Source organism: Amblyomma mixtum, chromosome 2, assembly GCF_055824585.1.
Source record: "Amblyomma mixtum isolate Tamu chromosome 2, ASM5582458v1, whole genome shotgun sequence".
NCBI lineage: Eukaryota > Metazoa > Arthropoda > Arachnida > Ixodida > Ixodidae > Amblyomma > Amblyomma mixtum.
In genome coordinates this window covers 23,770,020-23,790,331 of record NC_143013.1, presented here as the reverse complement: position 1 = coordinate 23,790,331, position 20,312 = coordinate 23,770,020, and the positions used below count along the sequence as shown (strand labels likewise).

The following is a 20,312-nucleotide window of genomic DNA, read 5'->3' as shown; positions in this document are numbered from 1 at the left end:
TGGCCTTGAGCCCTTAGCACTCTGCGATCTCCATGGCTCTATTCACCAGCCGGAGTTGGACCTCCAGGACGGAGCTGAGCAACACGGCCTCCCACTGTTCAGAATCGATAGCTGCAAGCCCTCAGGAGGTTCGCCCTTTGGACATTCTTGCAGTATGTGTGCTAATGCGGCTTTAGGGTTCTTACATTTTTTACACTCGGGGGTATACTCTCTTTGGTAGACCAGGGTGTAGACGCAGGGCCATGGTAAAGTTAGTTTGGAGCTATCGCCATGCGACTTGCTGAGGTTTGTGAGGACTTCGTCCAGTGCTAGATAAATAGGTCTATCATTATGATAATGAATAGTAATGTCACGGTAAGAAACATTACACTCCCAAGCCGACCGCTGGCAAAGTCAGATCACAGTCCATTTGACTAAACCTCGAGTGAAGTTGTGGCTGCCTTGTTACCACGACTGGACGAGTGCGCAGGAACCCAGATAATTTGAACCTGGTGGTTCGCAGGACCTATACGTTTGATCGAGAGGGGTAGACCCTGCCCATCACTTTAGAATCACTGAGAATATACTCAGCCTTGGTTGAGGCCATTGCGAGTGCTATAGCGGCTTCCTCAGCTTCCCCATGGGACCAGACTTCTGCGGTGGCATGCTGCAGCCGCTAGGGGTTTTTTTCCTCGGTTGTTTACAACTGCCAGTGCATGAGCTAGCCGGTTTGAGCATTCGGTGACATCGACATGCACTGTCTCTGGGCATGCAGAATAGTCTTTATGCAGGGCCTGAGCTTGAGCTTTGTGCCTACTGGTGTGACGCTTGGGATCCTTGCTTTGGAGTGATGGTGAGTTGTTTATGGATGCAGGGGGGGGGGGGGGGGGGGGGCCCAAAGCGACTCAGGCTATGAGGGACGCCGTAGTGAAGGGCGCTGTAAATTTCGACCACCTGGGGTTCTTTAACACTCCCCGACAACGCACAGCACATGAACCTCTAGCATTTTGCCACTTAGGAGCAAGATGAGAATCTAGGGACTGTAATGTCGTGGTCCAAGTCGGAATTCAGGATTTGAATCCAAATCGCCCACTGAAACACGCTCTTCGGTTTCACAGAGCAAGAAAAATTGCTCCAAATCACCAACTGGAATTTGTCATTAGAAACTGTGCTATTATAACACTTTTTTATTTTTCAGAGCAAGGAAATGAAAAAGCTGAATGTTCCAAGCACCAAATTGAAACAAAGTGAAGCGACTGTAAATTAACAGGTTCGAATACCGTCTCCAAAATGTCCAAATTCTTTTAATTTGCTTGAGGGCAGCCTTTAACAACAGCGTTAAAGGGAGAAGCTGGTCTTAGAAAAAAATTTCTTCATGAAGTCACAATTCTGAAATCTTCAGGAAAAATGTATTTTGGTGTGCTGATTCTAAATATATCATTTAATTTCATGCAAAACAAGTTCTTGTGCATGTATGTAATTAGTTATGCAAGTATTCTGGCAAGAGCTTTTTACCAAATTAGCTGCAGGGAACTTGCTGAAATCCATGCCATGAAATCCATGATTTGTCTTGACATAAATTCCATAAGGGTAAAATTGTCATCCTGCCTATCATTTAAGTTACAGGGTTTTGAGGTAGCCACTCCAGAAATGGAAAAACGAACTTTTCTTCCCATTTCTGAAGTGTCAACTTCAAAATCCCCTAACTTTACGATAGGCAGGACGATAATCTTACTCTTATGGCATTTCTTTATATCAAGACCAACAAATGGTATGCAGTTTAGCAAGTTCCCTGGAGCAAGATTTCTTAAAAGCTCTTGGCAAAAGGTTACAACATATTACATAAGTGCACAAGCACTAGTTTCAGATGAATTTAAATGGCATATTTGGAATTAGCACACAAAAGCACATGCTCACTGCAAATTACATAGTTGCAGCTGTGACATTAACAATTTCTTTTGAAGACCAGCCTCTGCTTTTAAGTTTCACCATTCTTGCAATACGTCTTCTTTAAATCTTTTGCTGTAAGTTGTTGCAACAAAGCGCAGAGGCAAAAGGCAAAAGCCAGAGCAGCAAGTATATAGTGACTTTATTTTGGCTCAGAAAAACAACCTGTGCCTTCAAGTGCCACAAATGGGCAACATTGTGACAGGTGGAGCATGAAGCAGATGCAGTGAACAACATGTGCTAACAAGTCAGCACTCCCTGATGTTTCATACACCAGAAATGAGCGCTTGCTGCCATTTTCGAATCCAGCGATGTTCACACATTGCTCGGGCCAGCCCGCAACAGTGACCTCAACGGTCACGACAACCACTTACCCAGTTGTACTTCGCGGGTTAGATTTTTCCTTCTGAAAACAACTGCTTAAGTACGAGCAAAACGTGTTATATTAAAGCTCGGGCACTTTTACATGTACACTTCTCGCTCTCCTTGGCTGCCCAATAAAAACCTTAGCATTTTTTGACGCAGACCTAACCTAAACCACTTTTCTTCCTAGAATACTACACACCTCTCCAATGTGCATATCAAGACGAGTGCTCTTTCAAATGTGTAGGCTTGCGATCTTTACCGACTGTTAAATTTATACAAGAAGAAAGGAACTCCGTTAAGTTCATTTCACTGATGGCTGTGGCATATGTACACCTGCTAATGACTTCAGCCACGACAAGTGTGGCTGCATAGATGCACAGACTTAAACACTGTCAACACTTCCTTGCTAACCAAAGCTTATCACGCTTCCGAATCAACACTACGTACTAATCGTACAGCACCGTTTTTCAAACCCGCTCCGCGCGGCTACAACGGTTCCGGGGCACATCATTCGAAAGCGAAAAATAGAATAAAATACTTCTTTCCTACACAATGCGAGAACAGTCTTTGGAATCCTAAGAAACTGTGAACGCGAAACAAAAGCAAAACGCTACTAATTAAAATACGAGAGAGAGAAGTGAGAGAGAGAGAGCGGCCGCACTTCGACACATGCACCCTGCCTGAAGAACAGTCCGCGGGAGGCACTGCGGCTGGAAGCAGAGGCAGCGCCTTTTGAAGGATGGGGCCTCCTCCTCCGACATCACTTGTGAAACGGGCGGAAACACGGGGACTAGCATTCGGACACCACGGCTCTGTTGCCCGTCGCCTCAGCACCACAACTCGGCGTTTCTCACCTGGAAAGCAGCACATTTTTAGTTTCACTTGAGCACGTTACCCGTAACACCACATATTGATGCAAAAGTAACGAAAAACTCCAGTGAACTATAGTGGTTGCAAGAATATGAGTAGTTGGAGGTGTGCAGACACCTTCAGAGGTTGTGTCTTTCTTTATTTTTTTTGCTGATAACAGTACACGGGGCCTCATGAGCAACAGAAAAAAGAAAAGGCATGTCCAAGCCATGGAAAGGAAAATGATAAGGGCGATGTTAAGAGAAAGAAAGCGAGCACAGTGGGTTATTGAACAAAGAGAAGTAAATGATATTATAGCTGAAATAAAGAAGAGGACACGGTCATGGCCAGGGCACGGAATGTGGAGGGCAGATAACCAATGGTAAGTCAGGCTAACAGAATGACTTCAAAGAGCAGGTGAACAAAGTAAAGGTTGTACAGAGTCAAGCGGGAGGATGAGATTACGAAACTTGTGGGATAGGGTGGCTACAGTTGGTTCAGGACAACAGTAATTGAATCTCGACCAGTGGGATAGGCAACGGCCCTGCAGTGAACATAGGCACGTTGCTGCTGCCAGATAATGCTTGAAAGGGGAATACGGGGATAAAATTGCAAAGATCTAAAAAAAAAATAATAATAATCGGATTCTAGAAAACATCAGTTATGGCACCTACCAGGTGTTTCAGGGAAGCCGATCACTAACTTTAAAAAAAATAGGGTTTTTGAGCTAAAGAGAAGCTTTTTGTGGCATAGTAATACTAGGACTGGCAGACATAAAAAAACAGGCGAATAACGTTAACTCGTAAAGTGATTCACTAAATTCTAATAGTTAACTTTTGAACTATTACCGATAGGCACCTGACTGCAGTTAGAGATCTGTAGCCAGCCATTAGTAACAGCCACATCAGTTTTTAGAAATTCGAAAACGTGATCACCCTTGCTGTTGTGGCTTGACACAATTTGGCTATTCCAACTAGTTGCGTGCACTGGAGGACTCGCTCGCCTGCATGCTTTTCGAAAACACATGTATTTTGGCATGACGTAGCCAAAATTAGTTGAGCCATAGAGGCTCAACTAATGGGGCTAGTGGGCTCAGCTAGTGTCGAGAAGCCTACTCCCCGCGGCATGTGACAAGGGACCGTCTTCTTTCCTTTCCTGACCGGTCATTAAAAGTTGTCCATTGTCCATGAGTATACAGCAATGACACTGCGGTGCAGTTTTGACGCTGGCAAAGTACTGTTTTCATGACAGCCTGGGATGTACCGCCGGCTTATTAGGATAACAAACACTTGCCTGGCCGGTGCTGCACTACTCAGGGACACTTGTAACCGCTTTTTTGCCTTTGGAAATGGCTTAGAACGGAGATTCCCGCATTCGCGATTAACTTTGCTCGGGGTTGGAGATCAAGCTCGAGTTCGCACTACCTAGTACTTACGTTCAGCAACAAGCGACTGCCAGAGAAAAAAAGAAAGGCACGCAAGGCTGAACAAACAAAAGTTATACATGATAAACATGACAACTATAACCAAGGGATATAAGAAGGCCCCTACAGCCAAGGGCACTAAACATTACTGGTCTGGGGCAATTTGATCACCATGAACTGATTGCGCAACTTCAGTCTCAAAAGTGTTTTTTGACCAGACTGCCCTGTTTGTAGAAAACTTAGCATGGCTATGGCTTCATGAATTTTCAAGTTTGTTGCATTATGTCCTTTGACAAATTCTTCATGCAGTGGTGTTCCTATATTTTTATTCACTTTCCTTTTTTTTTTTTCACTCTGCAAACTTTGACATGACCATAATGACTGCATTATGCAAGCATGGATATAATATTCTGTGTAGGAAAAAAAATCAGGCTGACAAATATAAGAGAGGTCGCCTGCGATCCTCGCCTCCAATCTTGAATAATTCCTCACAGCTGTTTTTCTTCTAGAGATTTGGTTTCGTGTGCTGCGATGTCAAGGGGCAGTTCATGTGTCAAAAGTACTGACAAAACGGGGATGCCTTCCCACTGCTTTACCATTTGCTGCACGTGCACATGACCTATGGCCATTTTATTACTGCTTTTTCACGCTACATCACGCAGAAATCGAAAATCCAACAGAAAAACAATGCTACAGTAACTACCTAAGGCAAATCAGGTAGTAATTCCCTCAGACCCTGGATGACATTATACTTAAAAAAAAAGAAAAGAGAGAACTTAGAAATTTGGTCTCTATACTCCTTTCAATGGACAACAGCAACTAAATAAAGATGAAACGAAGAAAAATAGCAGCAATTAATTTCCCTGTGGGAGAGTGTTTGAGTGTAATCAGTGTGCAATTGTGATTTTGAAATGTACTATTGCGCTCAATATGAGTTGCAACGCGCGGTCATCGACCGGGGCTCGTTCCGTGGTGTGCCTCCTCCAAACAGTCGCTCGGAATTCTGGGAGAAACTGCTGTTCCAGGAAACAACAGCACCCCCGCTCAGGAAAAAGTTTCTCCCAGAATTCCGAGCGACTGTTTGGAGGAGGCACACCACGGAACGAGCCCCGGTCGATGACCGCGCGTTGCAACTCATATTGAGCGCGATAGTACAAGGCGCTAGTAACATCACAGGCCACCGAGTTGTTTGTTATGCTGAAAGCGCGGCTCTTGTGGTCCAAGACTAATATACAGTCAAGCTTCCAAACACAACACTGATCCAAACAACCTGATTATTGATGAAAAGACTTAGAAACTTCCCTAGGCTCTGGGAATTTTATTTGTGCAGCATTTTTTTTTTATCACGTGCAAGTGGTTATGCTGAGCTGAAGGTGCTAATGAGGCAAAAGAATCTTGAACTATGTGCAGGCATTTTAATCAAAAACCTGGTTTTGTCTTGTGCAAACTGGCTGAATGGAACACTGTGGTGCTGCCTGAAACGCCTCACTGCCTAGGTCCACACTTCTATTTGCAGGCCCGTGTCCTGCGCAATGTCAGTGGACGTTAAAAAAAGATGGTCGAAATTTCTGGAGCCCTCACTAAGGCGTCCCTCGTAGCCTGAGCTGCTTTGGGGCGTCAAACTCCCATAAACCTGAACCTATAGTATTTGCACGGTGTCACTTACATCACTGACCCTTTACTTTGGTTCCAACGAGTGGTAAACCCAATGTTTCCACTTGAATCTGAACATTACACGCACAAGTCAAGCAATTGTCAGCTGACTCTGTAGACACTTTACAATGCGACAGCACGGGCACTGCCATATTTGGTCACGTGACCTTTCCACCACTGCCACCCTTATGGACTTCTAGTCCTGACAGCTGCTTGTCAGCTAGCACCTTGCTGTAAGGCGTTGTTTTGGCTCTCACTGCGAGACAACCAGCTGGCAGATGGCGCAGTATATGTTGTTGGTGCAAAATGTTTGATCAAACCACCTGATTTATTCTCACCGCAGGCATTGGCTCGCATGTGTCTACAAACTGTGCAGGCTACTGAGAGTTTCTATTTTTGATTCGATTCTGCATCTAATGATCTTCGTTAACCGCATAATTTGTTGTCAAACTGCACAGATTAGAAACTCAGTGTTACCTGAGAACTTCCTTTCCAGGGCATGGTACTTCTGTTGGGAGGAGGAATGGTTAAACAATGAAAATGTTCATTGCTCAGCACTAGTTCAGGTCTCGCAAATGTTGTCAACTGTAATAAACTGAAATATGCAAAAATTCTCTGATAAGAAATTTTGCCGCTGTCCTATGCAAAGCGCAATTCTAAAAGCGTCAATTATTCGCCGTATTGGTTCAATGTTGTCGAAAGTGATCAAGATTACAGCCATGCACACAGTGACCTGCCTCCTCCGCACGATGATTTCATTATGAACCTATTACACTAACAGCCTCAAAAAGATTCTTTTTAATAAACTGCGACAATCATCATCATCATCAGCCTGACTACGTCCACTGCAGCAATATCATCTATAAGCTCCTAATATGCCCAAGGCTACCACTTCATAGAAACAAGCCTGCACGGGCATGCACTGGGGGTGAAACTGAGTGAAAACATACCGTGGCTGTGTGACATATTCACCGAGAGCCGATGGCTTTCCGCCAAGGGCCTCATAGGAGCACCAGGTCAACGAGGTTTCCTTTTGGTTGTGTCATGGACTCGGGAAAGAACTCCACTATGGTGTCAAAGAGACTGGTTCGTAGCTGGAACTTGTAGTCTGGGTCGCCCACGTCTACAAGAACAGGAAGGAATCACTCACCAACAACTGCTGTATGACAAAGTATGCACTCCTCTAATGTGTCCACTTGAATGTAAGAAAGAGCCTGGGGCACTGAACTACTAGCAGAGATTTCAGTGCTAAACGCAGAAAGCAAAGGCCCACCCAAATAACAGCGAGAACAGCTTACAGTCAGGGACAAAATAATACAGGTCCTGTGCAACACCCCCACCCCCTCCTCCCCCAAAGCAACACAAGGCCTTTCAGCAAATTCAAAGCACAAAATTCTTGTGCCTTTAAGAATAAGTGCTGAAAAAAAAAAAAATGCAACTCCCCAACTTTTTGGTTTCTTTGGAGAAATGAAAGAACATCAACAGCGGCACAGCACAATGCCTTTTTAAACAGGAAAATTCTCCCAATGCTTTGCACAATGGCCACATCTAGTCTGCCCTCACTTCACCTCAATACAGTGAAAGCTCATTAATTCGACCCCCATTAATTCGGAAAATCGGATAATTCGACGTGCACGCGAGGTCCCTACAATTATACATAGGAGTCTATGGGGCGAAACTCTCGTTAATTCGAACAAATTTTGCCGTGCGTCGGTTAATTCAACTTCACTCCGCAGCCCGCCAAACCGGTGTGCCGAGAGCAAAAAGAAAAAAAAAACACTACCACGAGTGGTGCTACTGTACGGCTGATAGGCCATCCGTATGGTCATCGTCATCAGCAGCGTGAGAGGGCGAGGCAAGCAAGGTTAGCAGCGGCCGAAGCAGGCGGCGTCTTTCTTTGTGCTATGTTGTGTCGTAGCTGTCGTGTTGGTGTCGTCCGCTTAACCCTATCGACAGCAAGTCTCGTTTTGGAGTGTGTCGTCATTTCCGCATGTTCATGCTGCTACGATCACGGTTATTTAGCCGTAAAGCGGCACCTTTTTTGGTAATTGCGTGCTTTGCCAGCATGTTTACTGCGCTGCTTTCGAGTGGGTAGCGCGCCTCGCCTTTGTGTGTCAGCTGACCAAGGATGAAATAATCGAAGCGACAGGCGCTTCCAACGACGATTTGTCAGAAGGTGACGACTGTGAGCAGTTGCCCCAAATGCCGAAGCACACGGTGAAAGAAGCCGCAGAAGCCTTGTCCGTGCGGGAGGACTTCTGTGAATAAATCCCTGACGGTGCGTGTGCCGCGGAGCACCTGGCAGCTGTTAGAGCTATCGTACTCGCTCAAATTCGCTCGAAAAAGCAGACGACGATAACAGATTTCTTTGCCAAATAGAGGTATGTCCTGTTGCGGCAAACATTGTTTTCTGCTGTTCATTCGATATTTCGACATTCGGATAATTCGACAATTTTTCGCGGTCCCGTCAGTGTCGAATTAACGAGCTTTTACTAATTCAAACTCGAAGAGGACAGAAAATTTGTTTGAAGAATTCAAATCGAATGGCTACTTCTGAATACACTTCATCCTGACAGGACCTCAGTTTAAGTTTGAACAGACCAGCTGCTTGAATTAAGGAAGTCTGAATTCATGATAAGAACCATAACCAGCCAGCAGCCTAACTTTGCTAGCACATAGCAAAAAATGAAACAGAGCCAGAGCACTAGGTGGTGACTAAGAGAAGTGCAACATACTTTATATTTGGAAATGGGACAAAAGAACAAAGCACAAATGTGGGTGAAATCAAAGTGGTTTCCCTTCTGTCAAAGTTAAGAACCACAAGTGTTAAAGAAAAACTTCCGGGTGCACAGGCAAATCCAACTCTTATGAACTAAGGAAGCCAGTCGTACCTCCCAAGGGTGCCGCTGTTGTCATGGCGTCATCACGATCAGTGTCTGGGTGCTTGAAGAGACTAGACGCTTGCAGCTGGAACTGCAGGAAGCAACACACACTGAACACACAACAGCTCAGAAGACAATGCACACCTAATTATTCTCTCAAGCAGGGGTTCATAAATTGGTTTTAACAAAAATCCTCGAGCTCCTTGGGGCGCTTTTTCTGGTTCCCTAATCACCTAAATCCATGCCCACCTCAGCCCCCATATTTAGTTTACCCACTTTATTATGAGATTGGCAATGCTGTAATTGCTTACAGCAGACTCTTTCACATATAGCCAGTCACTGTTATCGAATTTGGTCATTTTTTTGTCAGCTGTCAAGATGTGCCGTGGAACCCCATATGTCTTACCTTCCAAACATGCATGCAAAAAAAGAGAGTTCATATGCACTACGGACTGTTTGGTGTGCTAACACGTGCAAAGACCGGGGTGCTCCATCAATCTGCATGTACAAAATGCAGTCTTGCTTCCTTCCTGATTGGGGGAGGGGGTGATTTCAAATATGCTCACCTGTCTCTCCTCTTCGACATTGGAGTGGTCGACCGTGTCTGCCAGCTCTGTCTGGAGGTACCGCAGAGCTGCCAGGGGGTCTTCGAAGGTGATCTCCCGAAAGTGGTGCTGACGCACCAGCTGCCTGCATCGCCTGAGCAGCTGCTCCTTGGAAGGCCGACAGAGCTGCAAAGACGGCAAAAACATGGCCTCTCAAAAAAAAAAAAAAAGAAGGAAAAGCCTGCATCACTGAGAGATTCAGATGTGCCGTACAAACAATATGCGCGAACTTTCAAATGGTGAACTGTGGGGCTAGCATACAAATTCAAACTCAAAACTTTATTTCCAACGACTCGTTGGGGGTCATGAGGCAAAAAAGCTGCCATTGGCAGCTTGAGGGTGCCTGATGCCCGTACAAGGCAGCAGCATATAGCCAACACAAAATTCTGAACACTTTCACATAAATTGGCTCATCGAAACACATTCCAAAAACACAGCACAAGAAAGTATACAGTACGAAAAACATAAAGGCAATGAAAATACATTGAATACGATTAGCTGCACAAAAACTGGGATGAGAAAAAAATTTCACGTGTCTGTTTTCTATTACGTGCACTTAAGTCAGAATTTGCAGACAGTAATTTGTTAAGCAAGCACAGCAAGTTGTGCGTGAGCGACTGTAGCATATAATTTGTACGTCTGCGTGGTATCAGCCATGTCTCAGATCCACGGGTGCGACAATCACTTTTCTGTTTCTGCAAATGCGAAAGGAATTTTATGAGGCTCTTAAACTTTTCATCGGAAAATAAGTATGAGTACAGTAGACGGAACTCGTAAATACTAATGTTGTTCCTGCCAAAAGTGATTTCTATTCAGCACAGTTTTAATGCAATCCACACCCACAACATTCTATAATTCGAGCCTCGGGGTACAATGAACACCATAAATAAAATGTACCTTCTATGCCAACGATTACGAATTATAAACAACAGGCTATCTGCTGGCATTGGCACACTAATGGAAGATTGTGCTCTTGTAGTACGTAGCTCAGCAGTCTATCTAGTGCTTAGACAAGCCTTGCCATTCACCTGGAGTGACCAGAAGTCGTCTAGCCTAACTTTTGGAGAGTTGGGCCGACCCGGATTTCCGCCGAAGAGATAGTGGACCTGCACCAAGCAAGTGGAGGAGAGAACAACACAAATGTTTTCAAAAGTAGCACAAAAAAAAGAAGAGGTGCATAAAACAGTGCCTTCCAAACCCTTTTCCACAAAAGAAGAGGACAAGAATACATTGAACCCAGTCGCACATGCACCAAGAAATATTTACGCACGACGTCAGGAGCAAGTGCACCCCAGAGGAAGACATGTGACAGGAAAGAGAGGCGTAAAAGTGCAGAAGCTAAAAGCAGTAAGTCTGACAGTCAAAGAGTATTTCGGCACGTTCCAGAAGAAAAATAAAACTGTACAAGAAAGGCAGGAACTACAGTAGCCGACCATTTCTCCAAGCTCCGATAATCTGGATCTGTATGATATATCAGACTTCACATTTGAGGAGCTGTCACGCATCTCACAGGAAGTGCACACACTTACTACTACCCTAGACTCTGTGAAGTATAAAAATTAGTCTTTCTGAACTAAAACATACGCCAGCAAGACTCTGCGGAGTCCAAAAGTTTGATTTCCAGACCAAACAGATAAGAGAGTGAATATCGCTGCCACATCCAACCCTCTTCGCTGTTGTGGAAGGCACCATCTGGTGTTCAGATAGATTCAAGGAGATGGATTGGCCTGGTTAGGCTTGGAAATTTCTCCCTCATTATTGCCACTCAAGTTAATGACATGCTCTTTGGTCCTATTAAATTGGCCTACAAAGCTTGAGATTGCGTTAATAATGGGACACACAAGCGCCTGCCACAGCACTGATGATGCCTCTACCCGTGGGAGGAAGGTGTTCAGGACAGCGAGCTGGAGATGCTTGCTTTTTCTTGCAAGTTCCCTCTCTGTCTTAACGACTACCACTGCCCTAGGAAGCAGACTCCGTTTTCAACTTGCGCAGCATGCAATGGGCGGTGAGAGCGTGCATGACCGGCCCGTAGGACGTATCACGCAATGACATAGGTAGTGGTGATGTCACTGGCCTTTCCACTAGTACCTCTATGCAGATCTAGCAGGATGCATGCCCACTAGCTCGCTAACATGGCAGTTTGGGCACGTTGCTTGTGCGCTGTTCAATCGTGTTCTGCTCACTAGCATCTACAGTTCTAGTAACCCTTACCAATCTCCCTGCAGAAAAAAAAAAGGAGCATGGGAAAAACAATGAGGGAAGCTCCTTTGTGCTTCCATCCCAAAGCAATACTCGACAACCAGCCAACACGATGCTAGCGTCCCAAAGCAGTGCTCAATGAACATCCTGAACTCTACAGACCACTGGCATGGGAACACTAACTTGGGAAGTACCTGCCAGCAGCATAACAGGCCTTACACCGATTATTTGGACCAATTTTTGCGTTCCACCAAGTCCAAAAAAATCAGTCAGCGACTGTGATGTGTACCATGTTTCGGAGGAAAAAAAGGGAACGATGAGTGAAAGAACAGATATAAGGACAGGCGGAATGGTAAACCAGATTCAGGTCTGTGTTATTTCAATCTTCTGCTAATATGTGAGGAAGAGAGAAGGGACTTATCCACCAAGCACCATTACATGCAATACCTTGCTGATGGTCAAGATGAAAGCCGTAAGAAATAAACAGGCACAGGACAACAGCAAAAATGTTTCCAGTCAAAGACAAAAACTGCATCCAGTGACAAGCAGAGGGAACGTATGCTTACAACCAAAAGGGGATGACGGAAATAAAGAACAGCACGAACCTTTTTGACATGATCATAGACAAGCTGATGGGCAAATCTAGGACAGGGCTCCTGCACACTCTGCTTCGAGGTTGCCTGCTGCCCATAGTCGCTGTGGTAGATGCACGACCTGCAATGCCAAGGGTCCCTGGTTACGCACAACACACGCTCGACCACTAGTGGGCCAACTGTGGTTGTACCATTTGTTCTGGTTGATGTCATAGATCCAGAAGGAGTTCTTGACATTGTCCTCCCGCTTCTCCTTATCCTTGTTTGAACCCGACAGGACGTGGATTTCATTCAGCTCCGGGTCGATGGTTGCCCGCTGCGTGAACCCAGCCGCTGGCACTGTGGAAGCGGAAGAAAAAAACGCAAAAAACAAAAGCACAACTTGTAGCTGCCATGTTGAAATTAGCCAAGCAGACCCTCAAGCTACCCGTTCCCTGAATTTGCAACCTGTTTGAAGTCCTACTGCCAATATAAAGCAATCTTTAGTACATTCTTTCCTTAAAAAATACAAAAGCTTAATTTCTTTCCAGACACCCTTCGTATTCAAGCGCCGGAGGTCAAAGCTACTAGTAAAGTTCACAGGTTCTCTATCTTCCTTCCTTGCACCAGAGGCGCCCCGCCAGAGACGGTTTGTTCACTTGAAGACCGAAGCTTGATCTTCGCACCAGGGGTGCCCCGTCAGAGACGGTCTTGCGATGCGGTGACATGCAGGGATCAAGTGAATGCTTGAAGATTTATATACAGATATTTACATCATATACAAGTTTAGGCACTCGAGACAAATTCAACGGCAAAAAGATACAAAACAACCAAAAGGCGGAACTGGCTAACACTAGGGGAGGCCCCTACTCGGCATAGCCGAAGATGCATAGCATCTCACCTTAACACAGAACCCCGCTTCCAGCTCCGGGGCCCGGTTTTAAAGCCCTAAAGGCCCGGCCCACATTTGGTAGCTTCCAATCATGTTGCCCTCTTAACATGATTGGCTCTTCAAGGGCATGGCCAGCCCTCCGGCTTCTACAAGGTAAACCACCCTCTCTACCACAAAATAAAAATAAAAACAAACACAAATACACATTCGTGCCAGCACGTGCGCGAATCGGTAATGCGGGGCGAGGGGACACCCGTAGTTCCCGGCGCGTTCGCGAGCGGCCGCGTTCCAAGAAAGGAGACGCTTCACTTTGAGCGCCCCCAGCCGCGTTCCGATGACCCTGCGTACACTACCGATCCCTTACACTACTGTACAAGGAATGGTTCCCGACACCACCCAGTAATATTTTGCAGAGTCACAGCTTCAAACTCCAAACTACATTCAACAGTACATTTTGCACACAGCCTTGCTTTTCCTCCTCTCTGCTAATTACAGCCTGTTTCAGCAGCTATCGAGCACCTCGCATAACATCTGAATGACTCCTTCAGCACAAGGGTTCATGCGGGTACAAAACCTAATTTTAACACTTTGAACAGCAGCTATTCTGAAATTGCAGCGATGAGAATAAAAACATTACCCTCGACCTTCTGGCCATCGCAAAGAATGTTCATCTGGTCCGTGTCCACATTGTACGTGAAGAAGTCTGTCAGGTATTCCTTGGAGCGCTGGCCGGCAAAGATGTACAGCAGGCGTGACTTCTGAAAACACAGCACGTGAAGACACTCATTCTTCAAGATAAAAAAAAAAAAAATGTTGCAAGATGCACCAGGCTGCTAGGACAGACGTTAATGCCAGTACACTTCATCAACGAGAACAAACTTTTTGCGATGCTCTTAACCTTTTCATCAAGTTTTATAATCAGTGAAATGCTTTAAAAAGCTAAATACCAGACTTGGAGAGCAACTACTGTCTATGAGAACTGTCGAAATCTGGTTTGGTTTGGTTTGATGGGGTTCAAGGTCCCCAAAGTGGCTCGGGCTATAAGGGGTGCCGTAGTGGAGGGCTTCAGATAATTTTGACCACCTGGGGTTCTTTAATGTGCACTGACATCACACAGTACACAGGCTTCTAGCACTTCGCCTCTAACAAAATGAGACCACTGCGGCCGGGATCAAACCCGCATCTTTCGGGTCAGGAGCCAAGCACCATAACCACTGAGCCACTGCGGCGGCTGTCGAAATCTGATTTGCTCAAATTGAGACTGGACACATCAGCACCTGTGATAATCACTGTGGTTAGTGCTCCAGGACATCAGTCTCAGCTGAAACTGTTGATCACTTCAAAAGGATCATCAAAGTTCAGCCTCAAATCTGCCTGAAAATCCAAGAAGAAAGTGCAATCATTCAAAGGACAAAACTATGGCGAATCTCCACAGAAGAATTTGAGAACAAAAAAAAAAATTTGATGGCTAGGCTCCTTGTCCATTGAAGAAAGAGAAAGAGGAGGACTGTGTGAGGATTTCAGAGTGACCTCCTCCAGCAAATTCAGCAATGAAATGTCACAATGAAGTTTTCGAGCAACTGAGAGCAAACCATCCCTGCTTACTCATTGGACCTCGATCTCCAACTTCATGACTGTCTTCATACGAAGGCAGGCATGTGTGGGAAAAGCTACATGGATTGAATAAAGATTGCCTGTGCAATGATGCATGTGCCTTCAATATCAGCAATGGAATAATTTAAGGAATAGTTTTCAAAAGTATATCCAGCACCTTCAAGATTGTATGTGTGGAATTTAATCAAGCAGCACCTGGGCTATGAAGGACACCAAAGTGGAGGGCTCCGGATTAATTCAGACCTTTAATGTATGCTGGCATTGAGCACCACAAGGGCATTTTTGCATTTTGACTCCATTCAAATGCAGTCACTGCAGCTGGGCTCGATTTCCTGACCTTGGGATCAGCAGCTAAACGTCAAAGCCACCGAGCCACTGCAGCGAGTAACTGAGCGTCTTCATGGATGAAAATAGTATAGAGAGGTGAAGAATGACAATGTTTTCCAGAATGGAGAAATTTTTAGTAAATAATTTTTTTTTTTTCTTCAGTGAAAGTAACCAAACATTTTGGAACTCCGTTTGTACAAAAGCTCTAGAAAGCACAGCATGTTCCAGGCTACTAGGGTTGAGTTCCACAGCTCTCACTGTATGGCATTCTATCAGCAGCAAAGATTTTGCCGCTTCTAAAAAGCGATTTCATGGACTCTAAACTTTACCTCGTGAAACAGCATCGAGTGACCGATCCTCGCCCGAACATCTTGTGGACCGTTCCCTGAGGAATCATCCCGCAGCTTATGCCATGTGTTTGTTGGCACGTGATATGTGAACAATCCGCTGAATGCAGTCTCCATTGCTCTATCTTCCACCGGGAGGGAACTGTAACAGGGACACAGGGGCTAAATATATGGCCCAGCAATACTAAAACTGCAATGGTGATGCACTGTGAGGAACAATTTACAATGCACATAACGTGGTTATTCAGTTGGCGTTTACACTCATGTCCAGCCAAAAGTACCTTGACATCACACAAGACACTCCGGTGCAAACATTTCTTCAAACATCAAGAAAAAAACTTTTTGGTTGGAGAAGCACGAATATTTTAGGTGAAGCCACATTAGTACTTCAATGCACAAAACTACACCAAACAAAAAAACAACTAGACAGCCCCGAGGAATCTTTCCACTGAGTCTGCTCCTTCTTCGTCTCTAATGCTTTCCCCCGTTCCCCGTTTCTGGCACTGCTTGTGACAGAAGGTACAGTTCGGAGCAAAGGTGGTGTATACCACGCCAGTACCGAGTAGACTGCATCATACCACCACAATATGGCTGCACTTGATATTCAGATAGCCGAGAAGGAGACAGTTTTTATCTCTGCCATGTCAACTTCCTCATTCTGATTTGACGTGCTGCTGCGAGCACATACTCATGCACCGCTAGATGTGCCGCAGCACAAAGATACGGGGTGCACTTGCCCTTGGAGAGCAGGTCTAAATGGTATTCTTCGGAGGCGGATCTGTTTGTCTAAACACGGGAAGGCGAACAGCAGCAGAGAAGCGCAGCAGAGGCGAAGCCCTGCACCCAGATCGTGAGCGCAAGAAAACAGTGCCGCTCTTCGAAGCAAAGACTGATCAAAATGCTTCCTGGTGCTGGCTTTCTCATCACGGTATCTAAAATAACTGGTGTTTCACCTCTCTAATTGCAACTGTCTAAAGGCATAAATAAGGTATCGCCTGTTTTGAGGTTGGTTTCCAGCAACACCACAAACATGAAAGCCAATGCCAACAGAGCGCTCGCCTTAGTCTCGGTAGTTCTGCATTCGTTCTTATCTTTTACTTTATCTTCATCTTTCGGGCCTTCCGTGCTGCTGGCGTAACGCAGTTCCTGCCACGCCATGTTCGCTTTCACATCCGACCTTTGTCCCATCATGTGCGCTTGTTGGTGTGCCAAACAGTGCAGTTGTTGAAGGCCGAGTTTGTGGACGCGGCCACCCTGCCATGTGCACAACGTGCGCCAACGTTACGCGGAAGAGTCGGAGAGCACAACCCTACCAAAAACACCAAACTTGACACTCTGATGCAGTTTAGCCGAAGCTGAAGTGATCTACACAAAGTTTGCTCTCAACAGTGTGGCAGCAGACCTCCTGTGGCCCATGCATTGCTCCCAATGCATGGTTAACCGCACACAATGATATTGAGGCCTCTTGCCTCAGATTCTGACAATCTGCTCAAATACATATGCCCACCAGTGCTGTGACCAAAGCCATCTTCGCAAAGTGGATGACATGATATGTGACAACGGATGTTGAGAAAAAAAAAACAAACAGGAAAGGCCAATGCAGCTATCCCAGTGGCTTGACAACAGTCCTGTTATCCTACCTTGTGAGGATCTTGCCACCAAAAACGTAGATGGTGTTCCGCTCAACGTCCATGCACATCTGGTGGTCGAAGATCAGCTTCGGGCCCCCCATTGCCGCAGTGTCGTCCGTGATGAGAGTCCACTTGTTCCTTTCAATGTCGTACACATAGAAGTCACTCTGCGAGGGATGCGTCCCCGATGTGAAACCACATTCTTGGCTCACATCAGTGCTTCTCAACTGAGCACGGGCGACAGATGGAAGACAGCATGAGCTAAGAATGGTCACATCTACTTAACTTGCCCGGGCATGTCAGTGCTTAAAGGTGCACTGAAGAGGAATCTGAACTTGTCTTTTTGCCGCGGGAACTCAATCTACACGTTCCTAGCATTCTTAGAAACTGCGACTTATTGCCCTGTATAGCCGATTTCCCAAATTAAATCGAATTAACGGCCGGCTCCCGCCATTTTTTTTAAATTCTGCCTCGTACGGTAGGCGGAGTCGACCAACGCGTGGAGTGCCTTTCACCCAGTCCCGTGGCGGCTTGCCGCTCTGCCATCGGCGGAGTAATACGTAGTAGTCCGTAGTAGCAAATAGTCCGCGCGTATTTTTATTTCTGCGGGCTTATTTTGCGTCTATATTATCTGCGAATGAAACTATTTATTCATGGAAACCTAAAAACAAAATAAAGCGAAAGCAAAGCCTCCACGGAGCTGGCTGAAAGGAACTTCACGAGTTGGTCGACTCCGCCCATCGTACGAGGCAGAATTAAAAAAAAAAGGGCAGGAGCCGGACGTTAATTCGATTTAATTAGGGAAATCGGCCATACAGGGCAATAAGTTGCAGTTTCTAAGAATGCTAGGAACGTGTTGATCGAGTTCCCGCGGCAAAAAGACAAGTTCAGAATCCTCTTCAGTGCACCTTTAACTGTTCCGATTCTCACAGCTAGGTGTACAGCTTTGACAGCAAATAATATCAAGTTAATTTCAGTGAAACCTTGGTGACGATTAAAGACTAATAGGTATGTGAAAAAAAAAAAAACAGAAATGGGGGGGGGGGGGGGGGGAAGAAAAGCTCATAAGGGGCTGAAATCCTTTTAGGTGCCTATGATGCATTGATAAAAACAAAAAAGGAAAGCAGCTTCATACCAGGCGTTTCATAAGGTGTTTAAAAAGGTGCATGGCTCAACTCCATCAATGCAATTTCAACAGCTTTGCCACCACAAATGGCATGCCTCCTGTTGTCATTGTAACAGGTGACAGTTTGCGAGACTTGTGCAGCTAATGGATAAGTTAGAACAGCTGAACCAATAGGGAGCCTTCTGCTTGGACATGAGTTCTAACAACAGAAAATCTTCAAGCAATTACAGAAGTGGATGGTGGAACCGGCAATGGGCTGCTGCTTATAGTCTTGTTTTGCAGTGGCTATGGCTTTAGCGAATGTGCTGCTGTCCTACTCAACCGTCCACAGGACTTCCCCTTACCTTAAGGCATTCAGTGCTCCTGGCAGAGGAATCGAGGTAGCGTCCCAAGGTGAAGATCTTCTTGCGCTCTCCATCTAGACACATCTTGTGGCAGGAACGTGCGCTGGGGCCACCCTGCATTGCAATGCCCCAAACATGGACACCATAGCAGCAGCCTCCATACAGTCTCAGCCAGAGGTTTGATAAGTACAAAACCATAAATGCATTGGAAACACTCTCTGCTTACTTTGCCCAAAATGCCTCATCTCATCATTCAGTATAAGCTTACAGCTGAGACAGATCACAACGTCAAGGTAAGGAGTTCTGCGAAGAAATGCTTGGACAAATATACCACCCTGACTGGCAGGACCTTTGTGCAAGTCCAAAGCAGCCTTTTCTCACTGAGCACCATTTCTTGTTTAACAATGGTGCATCTATGTGCAGCAAGTTTTCCCCACTTCTGCCTGGTTGTCGGTTGGTTTGGTTTATGGGGTTTAACGTCCCAAAGCTACTAAGGCTATGAGAGACGCCGTAGTGGAGGGCTCCGGAAATTTCGACCACCTGGGGTTCTTTAACGTGCACTGACATCGCACAGTACACGGGCCTCAAGAATTTCTCCTCCAAAGAAATTCCAGCCGCCGCGGCCGGGATCGAACCCGCGTCTTTTGGGTCAGCAGCCGAGCACCATAACCGCTGAGCCACCGTGGCGTCTGCCTGGTTGTCCTTCTCCACAAAAGTGCGAGCAATGCTCACCTCAGCTTCAGTGTCCCTAGACAAACACGTCCACACACCAGTTGATGTTTGGTATGACCAGAGGTCTGCAAGATCTTGCACACCATCCCACCCGCCAAACAGGTATAGCGTCTCTGCGGGGGTGAGGGCACAAAGAAGATAAAAACAAGCAAGAGCCTTGTCACAACACATCCCGCTTTCATCAGCAAACCTGCCAGTCCTTCACTGCTTACAAAGAGAGAGCGGCACTGACAGCCGAGATCTGCAATATCCAATCCCAAACACACGGCAGAGAGCATTGCAAGCGCACTTGGTAGCTGTGCGCTTCGAAGTTTGTGCACAACTGATTCAATCAAATTCAGAGCCGTATCTTTTTCCTTGTGGGGCAAATGTTTTGAAAAATTCTTCTTGGGTGAAGGAAGTGACAGCAGTGCTTGCTCATTTTTTTTAATCAGCCAGTGGTACACTGACTAAAGCTTTCACACGACATATCTACAAACAGAATGCCTAAATGAATCAAAAGATTTCAGGACAGTTCCAGTGCATCAAAAGAAATAAATGGAGTTTTGCATTCAGCAAAAATACAGGCCCCTTCATAAATGTTAGGGTGCGGAAAGGTTAGACACAAGATGTTAAGACACTGACATGAAGCCACATCTTTCCAGTGGAATTTTGTCCCTGCCTTGCTGGCAACAAGCTTTACCAAATATCTACCCACCAAAGCATTACAAAAAAGAAAAAAAGTAATGGCCTGAGTTAGTGGCATTATCACAAACTGCAAAGTGCTACTGTAATGAATGCAGAGGTAATCACAAAGAAAGGAAAATGCATAAAGATTCATT

General features: G+C 45.6%; 1 protein-coding gene across 4 annotated transcripts in view; it reads right to left on the bottom strand.

Moving 5' to 3' along the window:
* muskelin (muskelin 1) overlaps positions 1-20,312 on the bottom strand; it is a 58,819-nt gene that overhangs the window by 31,263 nt on the left and 7,244 nt on the right. Inside the window, exons 10-22 of one of the 4 annotated variants that reach the window (XM_089570855.1) lie at positions 19,492-19,604; positions 18,760-18,873; positions 17,299-17,456; positions 15,641-15,800; positions 14,008-14,128; positions 12,691-12,838; positions 12,512-12,620; positions 10,733-10,810; positions 9,666-9,830; positions 9,109-9,190; positions 7,168-7,340; positions 6,695-6,812; positions 2,051-3,146 (exon numbers count right to left, since the gene is read on the bottom strand). In XM_089570855.1, coding sequence (XP_089426981.1) covers positions 7,219-7,340; positions 9,109-9,190; positions 9,666-9,830; positions 10,733-10,810; positions 12,512-12,620; positions 12,691-12,838; positions 14,008-14,128; positions 15,641-15,800; positions 17,299-17,456; positions 18,760-18,873; positions 19,492-19,604 — 1,370 coding nt within the window. In that variant the 3' untranslated portion in view covers positions 2,051-3,146; positions 6,695-6,812; positions 7,168-7,218. Of the gene's footprint in view, positions 1-2,050; positions 3,147-6,694; positions 6,813-7,167; positions 7,341-9,108; positions 9,191-9,665; positions 9,831-10,732; positions 10,811-12,511; positions 12,621-12,690; positions 12,839-14,007; positions 14,129-15,640; positions 15,801-17,298; positions 17,457-18,759; positions 18,874-19,491; positions 19,605-20,312 lie in introns of those variants that run through there. The other 3 variants (XM_089570854.1, XM_089570852.1, XM_089570853.1) reach the window with 3 other exon arrangements.